Here is a 10,485-nt window from a genome sequence, read left to right as displayed (position 1 = left end):
TGTACCTGTTATTTAATTATATCTATCCTAAATTTGTAGTTAGTTTTTCTATGTATGGTTGGGAATTGTAAATTCTCACACTTCACATTTCTTTTCTATTTATATTTCTTTTCTCTGTGCTGCTTAACTTTTTTTTTTTTTTTTTGCAATTCAAATTGTATTGAGTTTTCATTTTTATGACAAATAAACAGAAAAAAAGGGTTTTGGAGGAAAAAGAAAAAAAGAAGAAAAAAGAAGAAAAAAAGAAAAAAAGGAGCAGGTCAGCAGGCGATCAAACACATCTCCACATAGCACACACACACCATGAAGGCATTCCATGATCCCGGGTACAGCGGGCATGCAGCACATCTCCATCAGACCAGGACTATCTTTACACCTCCTGGCTCTCCATATCCAACACAAATCTTCCAGAACTGTCCCATTGCTCATCCGTCACCTCAGCCTGACCGCCCAACCTCCCAACATCCTCTCGCATGCCGGTGCCTCCATCACCTGAGCTCTCCACACGTTCAACGCAGCGGCCTGGGGATCCTTCCAACACCTCACAATTATCCACATGTCACCAGGCCGTTTTCAAAATTCTAAAGGTATTTTTATTTATGTGGGGTACCAGTGTTGTGTCCCCGAGGAGACACAATCTTGGTGATCTTGGTTCAGCCAGTTACTAAAACAATTTAAAACAGATTCCCACAATGGGAGAATCTCTGAACATTCCCATACTGCATGGATAAATGTGCCACTTTCTCTTTCACATTTCCAGCATAAATCATTGTTGAGTAAGCCCATTCTATTAAGTCTTGAAGGGGTAAAGTAATATCTATTAATTATTTTATACTGAATAAATTTGCCTCTGGCCTCTCTTATGTATTCCTCAGTGTTGGAGATAATCCCCTCCATGTTTTTTCATCAATTTTACACGACAGATCTTTTTCCCATATCTTCTTAAGATTGTTACAGCCCTTACTATTTGTCCAAGGACACATCTCATACCGTTTTGATGCTTTGTGATGTATGTTAGGTAGCTGCATGCAGCACTCAATTGTATTTGTATCCGGATTAGCAGGAACAGACTCTTTGAGACAATGTCTAATTTGAAGGTACTTCCAAAATTGGTCTCTGCCTTCTAAATGAAAATTTTCTCTGAGTCCGTTAAATGAAAGAAAGCTACCATTTTCAAACAGATCCTCTATTATTCTGATACCTTTTCTCAACCATTGAGCCCAGTAGATAGTCTGCCTGTCTATTTTTATCTTTGGATTCCACCAGATAGGTGCATATTTTTGAGCATACTGAGAAATTTTACATCTCTTATGCACCTCCTGCCAAACCATTTTCGAATCTTTTCAAGCTCGGGTAGACGATGTTGTCCAACAGCACTTCTTGTCATCCTGAGTGAAATGCTCCTCCCCCCTGGGAGGAGTCAATACATTATGAGGACGGAAAAAGGTGCGGAAAAAATCTGACCACTGTAGCGGCCACAGGACAGTAAAAACTCCAACCAATCGTAAGGCGCGGACCGCTCTTCAGGAACCAATCAAATCCCTTCGCCGTTCTACCAGCCCCCTACATTTCAGTGGCGTGCACTGGCCCTGGTTCAGAGCGCGTTGCCAAGGCGCTCTCGGCTGGTGTGAAAAATAGAAGGAAGCGGAGCGGCGCTGCGCTGCTGTGCGCGTTGTGTGCGGCAGTCAGAAAGGTTCATAACATTGGAGGCCATCACAAACTTCCTCGTCCAGTGCGTTCGCTCCCAACGGGAGCTCCTCCAATGGGGTGGGAGCTGGGCGGAGCCTTGGGGAGATGCTACATTCATGCTACATGCTAGTTTTCCAAGCTCGCCGACCCGAGCTTTAAGATAGAGTTGATCATCTCGTTTTTCTCATTTTTAACCATTTGCCCGAGAACTTCGATAGGTTTAAACGGCGAGGTGAGTTCTGGCTCTAGAAGAACCCAGTCTAGATCAGCATCAGCTTCCTCCCAGTGGTGTGTAAGTTTGGATAACTCAAAAGCCACACTATAATGTTTGATGTCCGGTAATGATAACCCCCCGTTCTTCCATTCACGTAATTTATCGATACAGATCCGAGGTTTTTTCCCGTCCCAGAGAAATTCTTTAATTATTTTGTCAAATCTCATTAGAAGTTGCTTTGGAATGCATATGGGATTCATCCCTGTGAAATAATTTATTTGAGGCGCTACCACCATTTTTATCGTATTAACCTTACCCCATAGTGACAAGTGTAATTTTTTCCAATTATCCAAACTTACTTTGATTTTATCTAGTACTTTTTCCATATTACTTGTCATAATTACTTTTATATCTGGTGTAATTCTATCCCTAAATATTTCATCCCTGTTGGTGACCATTTAAATTTAAATGTGGATAGTTGATCATGTTACATCTGATTTATGCCAATTGATACTATAACCAGAGATCTTAGATAATGATTGAATCATTTCTCATAAAACTGGCAGAGAGGTGGCTGGATCTCGGCTCAGGATCAAAATGTCATCTGCATAAAGAAGTAATTTATGTTCCCTGCCACCTCCCCTAACTCCCTTCATTCTTGATGCAGTCCTGATCCTTGTAGCTAACGGTTCTAAGAAAAGAGTAAACAATAAAGGACTTAAACTACACCCTTGTCGAGTCGACCTAGTTACACTAAACATTAGTAAAGACCGCTGCCGTTGGATTTGAATATAAAACTTTGATCCATCAGCAGAAATTTTTACCAAATCCAAATTTTGAAAGAGTTATGAATGTGCTGCTTAACATTGCAATTTCACCCGTGGGTCAAATAAAGGACTTTCAATTCAATTCAGTTTAATTCAACATACCTCCACTGAGCAGGGAGTCTGATGGAAGCAGTTCCTCCACTGATTATCCGCCTTATTCTGAAAGAGCCATTTCACCCGCCAAAATAACAGTTTGGCCCAAAATGACTTCACCTCATTTCTTCAGTAAGAGCCAGTAAACCCAGTACCACTGGAATCTGAGACGGGCCTGGTTCTGCCTGCTGGGGAACTCTGCAGCCCTGGAAGCACATGTGACCCAGAGGCTTCTGGGAAGAGCTCTGTGCTGCTGGGGGTGCAACGCCAGGTTTACACCTGCACGGCTTTTTGCCACGATGTTGTCGTGGCAAGGCGGGCCAATCTGGAGTCATGAACCGGCAGGCTCCCGCACCGTTCACGACTAGTTCACGAATGCGCCCGTCAGCGTCACGAACTGGCACGACGCATTCACGCACAGTTTGCACATAGTTTACGTGCTTCCCGCATTGGCACGACGTGGTTGTGCATTTCGGCACGCCATATATAAAGGGGGCTTCCCCAGCCCCGGGTCATTTCTGGATTTGCTGTGGTGCCGTGTGCCGTGCCACGACTGGCAGCATCCTCCCGCATCGTCCCGACAAGTTACGAGGAGCTCACGAACAGCTGGCGCATAGTTCTCGGCTTGTTCGCGATATTTTGTCATGACCAAAATTTTGACATTTCAAAATTCTCGTCCCGACATGGCACGCAGTCACGACGGGTTTACGCACACGTCACGCCACTTTACGAGTGGTGTGCGACTCGATTCGCGCCAATGCGTGCCACAGTGGAATCCTGGCTTAACGCAGTGACGTGGAAGAGTGGCCCCAGGCCCCCCTCAGCTGCAGCCCACTCCCCAGGCCAGAGAACCCCTCCACCCCCCCGCAGGCCAGAACCCCACCACCCCAAACCCCCCCCACCCCCCCCTGCAGGCCAGAACCCCACCACCCCAAACCCCCCCCCCCTGCAGGCCAGAACCACACCACCCCAAACCCCCCCACCCCCTCCTGCAGGCCAGAACCCCACCACCCCAACCCCCCCCCCACCCCCCCCCCGCAGGCCAGAACCCCCCCCCCCCAACCCCCCCCCCCCACCCCCCCCTGCAGGCCAGTACCCCACCACCCCAACCCCCCCCCCCTGCAGGCCAGAACCCCACCACCCCAACCCCCCCCCCCCCCCTGCAGGCCAGAACCCCACCACCCCAACCCCCCCCCCCCCCTGCAGGCCAGAACCCCACCACCCCAACCCCCCCCCCCCCCCCCCCCCCCCGCAGGCCAGAACCTCACCACAGGCCGCTGAGGCGGGGGTCGAGTGGACCCACAGTCAGGTTAGAGACCAGGTCAGAGGTCAGAGGTCAAAATGACAGGGAGAACTAACACCCTGTTTGTGTTCAAGCATGTTTTAGTGAGTGAACACCTGAATTGACATCCAGTGGTGATCCATTCAGATGTTCTGTCTTTATTTTCTCCTCCAAGCTGGAGGAACGGAGACAAGAGGAGCAGATGAAGAAAACAGCGTCTTTAGCTTTAATCTGAAGGAAAACCTCCCGAACCCCCTGCTCTTACCGTCACCATGGCGTTTACTTTAATCAGAGCAATTTTAGCCTTTAAGCTGAAAGAAAACTAGAAATTCATATTGAGAGAAGAAGAGTATTTCTGGAGTGATGGATGGATTGATGATGGATGGATGATGGATGGATTCCTCTGGGATGTTCTTGTCAGAGCAGCCAGTCACAGCTGATCTTGTGAAAGTGAGCAGAACGGTTCCAGCAGGAACCGGGTGTTCTCTGACCAGGAAGAAACCTTTCTTCTTCTTCTTCTCTTCATTTTATTTTATTTTATTAGAAAGCCGTTTTCAGAAAGACATTTAGCTCCTGGCAAAAAGGGGGATTTAAAAAAGGCAGAAACGGAACGACTGAAACAGGGAAAAAGCTAAAACCAGAAGAGATGTAGAACAGAAATGTCGAAGTGGCTTTAAAAAAACCAAATGAGCAGGGTTTCTGCAGCTGAGTCTGGATGGTGGAGAGAGTTCCAGCGTCTCTCTGACCTCTGCCCTCCACTGAGTAACTCCAGACGGTAAACATTCAGAGTCAGACGGTCGCCTGCTGCACGGCTCCGGTCTCTCCTTTACAGTTTGGAAGGAAATGAGAGAAACACCAGGAAGTCGGCAAACATGACCGCTTCGAAAATAAAACCAAGGCTTCAGAGGGTGAGCGAGGCAGAAGCACGCTTCCGTGACGGTCCTCTGCTCTGGATTTACGGCTCCACTCAGGACGTTGCATAACTGACGCAATTACTGGACTTTATAGGCTCCAATAAAGACTCAGCGTCTGCCTGGATTCCAGCTGTTTGATGGGCTTCGTTAATGATTGGACAGTTCCGGATGTTGACTGACTGATGAGACGGCGAAGTGTGTTTCCACCAGGCTTTCCTATAAAACACATCAGAATCCATTCAAATCTAATGAAACACGCTTTAAACGCTTTTCCCAGAATGCAACGGTAAATGATTAAACTGCCGGTTATTTGGGATTCATTCTGCCGTCTGAACGGCTCCAGGTCTTCCTCTGATATTTCACCAAACGTTCAGTTACGTTCTGAAACACTGGAAGCAGATGATTTCAGAATATTCTCATGGATTTCATTTAAAAAATGTTTCTGCAAATCATGTTTTAAATAGAGGATCAAATCTGAGACGAAAACGTTTAAATGTTTTTTTGTTTTTTTTTGTGCATAACTGTCTGACAAATCAGTGAAGTATGTACAGACTGAGTGTGGATGAGGTGAACTCATTATTTCCTCAGAACGCTCAGAGAACCGGAACCCAGATGTCTGGAGAACCTCAGTCATGTGATCAGTAGCAGCAGTAACGAAAAGGGGGCGGGGCTTAGCCAAAGGTCACGTGACACACTTGGAGTCTGGAGAGGAGTGCAGTAGCCCAAAGCCTTTATTGCACAGAACCAGGAGCAGGTGGAGGGTTCTCCCCGCGGACAGCGTGAACCATGAACACACACACTGACCGCAGCAAACACACAACCCCCTGAAGTGATGAAGCTCAGCTCTGATCAGCTCTGAGCCAACACCAGTCACTGTTCTCCTCTGAGTCCCTGTTCTCCTCCAGGACTGGTTCTGAAGACAGCAGCAGCATAAAACACACAATTATCTCAACACACACACACACACACACACACACACGATTCATGTCTTTCTGACGCGAACAGGCTCAGGTTATCAGCACGTGCAGCAGCTGCAGAGGAAGTCTTCAGTCGGGGAGCGGGTCCAGATGTGTCCAGCTGTGGGTCTGATGAGCGGAAACAGGCTGATCAGTCAGGAGCAGTCCGCTCCTCCTCATCAGGTCTTCTGGTTTCCTCTGGCTCCATAAATCCCGGAAACACCCTGAACCCGCCTCCAGCTGCGCAGCGCGTGAGAACATCTGGCCCCCGGAGTCCCGCCAGTCCCGCCAGTTCAGGACGCGCGGCACCGGAAGCGCAGCAGCTTGTGGAAAGCCTTCTTGAAGTCCTCGTTGGACATGGTGTAGATGATGGGGTTGATGAGGGAGTTCAGGTAGCCCAGCCACGTGAAGAAGTCGAACAGCTCCGCGTGGAAGCAGGTCTCGCACGTGGCCACCACCAGCGTGTAGATGAAGAAGGGCAGCCAGCACACGATGTACGCGCCCAGGATGATGCCCAGCGTCTTGGTGGCTTTCCTCTCCCTGGCCGCGGAGATGCGCTTCTTCTCCAGCAGCGCGTCCGACACCGTCACCTTCACCTGGTCGCTGCTGGAGGAGGCGGTGTCGCTGGACGGCGGGTCGAGCCTGCCGGACGCCGCGGAGCCGGGGGAGCCGCCGACCAGGTGCGCCGAGGTCAGCCGCTTCCCCGCCTTCTTCTGGGGAGACTGCTTGAGGATCCGCTTCCGCGCCTCCACGTAGATCCGGCCGTACAGCGCGAGCAGCAGCAGGGTGGGGATGTAGAACGCGCCGAAGGTGGAGTAGATGGTGTAGAAGATGTGGTCCGTGTTGACGCTGCAGCTGGTCAGCTCCTCCGCCTTGGCCTGCCTCCAGAAGAGCGGCGGCAGGGAGATGGACACGGCGATGACCCAGGCCGTGGCCACCATGCCCGCCGCGCGCCCCGGCGTGCGCTTCTTGGAGTACTCCACCGCGTCCGTGATGGCCCAGTAGCGGTCCAGCGCGATGACGCACAGGTGCAGGATGGACGCCGTGCAGCACGTGATGTCCGAGGACAGCCACACGTCGCACACCACCTGGCCCAGCGTCCAGCTGTGCAGCACCGTGTACAGCACGCACACGGGCATGACCAGGATGGACACGAGCAGGTCGGTCACGGCCAGCGACGCGACCAGGAAGTTGGCCGGGGTCTGCAGCTTCCGGGACTGGGAGATGGTGGCGATCACGAAGGCGTTGGACAGCGTGGTGGCGAGCGTGATGAGGGACAGGACGGCGGCCAGGCTGAGCTGGAAGGCGAGGCTCTCTGCGCTCCCGTCCACGCGCGCGCTGGCGTTGCTGCTGTTCGCCATCTCCGCGGCCGGCAGCTCCATCACTCAGTCCCCGCGGCACGCGCCCGTCCCTCTCTCATGGTGCGTCCGCGGCACGTCCCGGGAAAGGCAGGCTCACTCCGTCACTCCATCACTCCATCACTCCTTCACCCCGTCACTCCGTCACTCTCTCACTCTGCGCTCATATTCCTCTCTGATCGGGAGAATTCATCCCTCCGTCCGAATCAGAGCAACTTTTTCCGTCGTTTAGCCATAAAAGAAGAACTTGCTTGGTGGTTTTACGCACAGAAAGCGCAGCTGCTGCGTTACTGCCGAACAGCTGATCCCGAAGCTCCAACATCTGGAAGAAGTGGCTGACTGATGCTCCGCGTGCAGGACAGATGTTCTCCTGAGCGGCGGATGAACGAGAGCAAACAGCAAGTCTGGGTTTTATACACACTCTGACATCAACCAGCCACCGATCACACCCCGATTCCTCCCTCCCTCTCTCTCTCTCTCTCTCTCTCTCTCTCTCTCGCCTCTCCTCCTCCTCCTCTTCCTCTTCCTCCTCCCCCCTCCTCGTCTTCCTCTTCCTCCTCTCCTCCTCCTCTTCCTCCTCTTCCTCCCCCTCTCCTCCTCCTCCTCTTCCTCTTCCTCCTCCCCCCTCCTCGTCTTCCTCTTCCTCCTCTCCTCCTCCTCTTCCTCCTCTTCCTCCCCCTCTCCTCCTCCTCCTCCTCCATAAGGTTTTTTTTTACATCTGTTTTAAAATAAAAGAACAGAACAGCTGTTTGAGGTTTGTCCTGTGTTTATCTATGAACTGATTCACATGGTGAGCTCCTGTTGAGCTCCTGTTGAGGTCATTGTTCTGTGAAGGTGTGAGGTTCCGTCAGAACCGAGGTGAGGAGGAACCACACAGACCGGAACCCATCAGAACCAGCAGGTCGTGAAGAACCAGACTCTGAACCTGATGAAGGCTTCGGTCTGGCTCTTCCAGGGTTAGAACGTCTTCTTAGTCTGGAACAGAAGAGAACATCTGAACCGGTCATAAAAGTGTGCACGGAGGTTCTGTTCTGCCGAGGACACAACGTACATTCAGCCGCCATCTTGGTCCAGTTGGACCTCCAGGAGCAGATGGACGTGTTTGTCCAATCAGGACGAGGCAGGACAGGTGAGGACAGACCAAACAGGAGGAGAAACTCTGCCCCCCCAGTTTCAACCATCCGTCCTGGACAGATTACCAGGAGCCTGGGGGGCCGCGGCCTGCTGGGTTAGAACCAGAAGTCAGAGTGAATGCCACCGATGTGATGATCACCGTTTGAGAACGTGATGTTAGTAGGAACCTCATGGGAATGAAAACCCTGACTCTAAAGGTTCACGGAGGAAGGCTTCATTCCAGGGTCCGACCGAGGTCACCGTCAAGAGTCGAGATTCTTCATCTCCATGTTCAACACAGAGTGGACAGTGCAATGAAATGCCTTAGATCGTAGAGCCGTGACTCGCTGAGAGGAAGTACGAAAAACAGGGTAGAGCAAAAGTACAAGAGACATGAAGTAAAGGATATGAGAGCATACGGCAGATAAAGCAGGTCTGCTCCTCCAGGCGCCGGCGGTGGGCAGTCCTCAGTGTACACGAGGGGGCGGACAGGGGAACGGCTGAAAACCGGTGGGGGGGGGACGCATAGGTGGAGAAAACGTAACGGAGCAACACAAAAACAGAAGCCACAGATCAGCGGCGCTGATCCAACATGTCCAACAGCATATGATCTTTAACCACACTGCTAAAAAGCACAAACAGTAACAAAACAAATGATAAAATATCAGCTGGAGTTTCCTCTTTTTGAATTTTGAACAGCGCAACACTTCATATTGACCTGACCAAGCCAGCGGAGTTTGCTGTTGTTTTTTTAAGCACATAATACACTGAAAACTTTATTTTTTTAATGGAATACTGGACTTTGCTGAGGTGGCGGGATCCCTGGCGTGAGGGTGCCCGCCGCCTCCACGCCCGCCCCTTGAACGCCGGTCCGGCGGTGGCCCGAGACCGGCTAGCAGGGGAGAGCAGTGAAAGCTGAGCTGGAGTCCATGAAGAGCATCCTCTCAGCTGTTCTCCCTCCAGGTGGCTGAGGGAGGGGGGGCTGCTGGGGCAACGGCTCGGTCTGCAGACCTCTCTGCTCTGTACGCAGACTGCAGAGGGTCCCGGGGGGTCAGGGGGGTCAGGAGGGAGCCAGTGTCTGATAATGATTCGCTTCATGATGTGAGAGCTCCGGGCCGGCAGTCGTTAGGACCGGACGCCGCGGGGGTCTTTGGGATGGAGGTCCTGAAGGTGGACCGGCTCAGAGACAGGATGGAGACGTCAGAAAAACCCCGGCGAGTCGGTCAGCACACGCTCCCAGCTCCCGGCCGGGGGTCAGATGTGAGACTGGAGAACCTGCAGTGTCCCCCGTCTGTCAGGACGCTGTCCTGCTGGTTCTTGCTGTTGTCCCACTGGAGCTGTGTCTCTCCCGCCTGCAGCCTGATCCAGAACTCACCCCGGAGCCCTGTGTTCCTCCTCACGGATCTCCCAGACGGGTTCTCCAGAGCGCCCCCCTCTGGATCAGTCAGGTGACGTGGAGGCTGCTCCGTCAGCTGGAGGAGGAGCCCCCCCCCCCCCCCCCCCCCCCCTCCTCCTCCTGCCACTGCCGATGTGTGAAAGCTGCTGCTGGCGCCGAGCGCCGACTGTGGAGGCTGTCAACCTTCCTAACACCTCCGAGGGGCGCCGGTTCAATTCCTGCCTCCAACGAGGCTGCAGACGAAAAGCAGAGTGAGCGTCACGGGAACTTCATGTTCTCAGAGGGAGGCTGGGACGTTGTCCCTCAGCAGAAATGTCTCCACTTTGCTGAATTTCTGCTGAACTGACAGTAAAAGCTCCCATCCAGCAGACTCTCCGTCCTGAAGGATGACCAGCCAGACGTCCAACCCAGCAGAGCTTTCAGGAAGCAGAGGGACATGTCCACAGCATGTCCACATCGTGTCCACATCATGTCCATAGCATGTCCACAGCATTTCCACTACAGTGATGTGTTGCAGCAGATTTTCTGATCAGATAAAAACTCCAAATCATGCAGAGAAACATTTCACGGACCAGTTCTAGACAAACACACATGTTCACTACAGTCCTGAGGAGTGTGTGTGTGTGTGTGTGTGTGTGTGTGT

At 51.8% G+C, this 10,485-nt stretch overlaps 1 protein-coding gene across 1 annotated transcript; it reads right to left on the bottom strand.

Moving 5' to 3' along the window:
• Positions 1-6,268: 6,268 nt before the first annotated feature.
• Positions 6,269-7,336, bottom strand: LOC115407071 (5-hydroxytryptamine receptor 1B-like). Its single transcript, XM_030117429.1, has one exon. It carries the CDS (start codon positions 7,334-7,336, stop codon positions 6,269-6,271), a length of 1,068 nt encoding a protein of 355 aa, XP_029973289.1.
• Positions 7,337-10,485: the final 3,149 nt, after the last annotated feature.

The sequence above is a fragment of the Salarias fasciatus genome, chromosome 19 (genome assembly GCF_902148845.1).
Source record: "Salarias fasciatus chromosome 19, fSalaFa1.1, whole genome shotgun sequence".
In the NCBI taxonomy this organism is placed as follows: domain Eukaryota; kingdom Metazoa; phylum Chordata; class Actinopteri; order Blenniiformes; family Blenniidae; genus Salarias; species Salarias fasciatus.
This window is presented reverse-complemented; position numbering and strand designations above follow the sequence as displayed.

What these genes read in the sequence shown, in the direction of transcription:
- LOC115407071 (XM_030117429.1), bottom strand. Translation starts at nt 7,336, where the DNA reads ATGGCGAACAGCAGCAACGCCAGCGCGCGCGTGGACGGGAGCGCAGAG.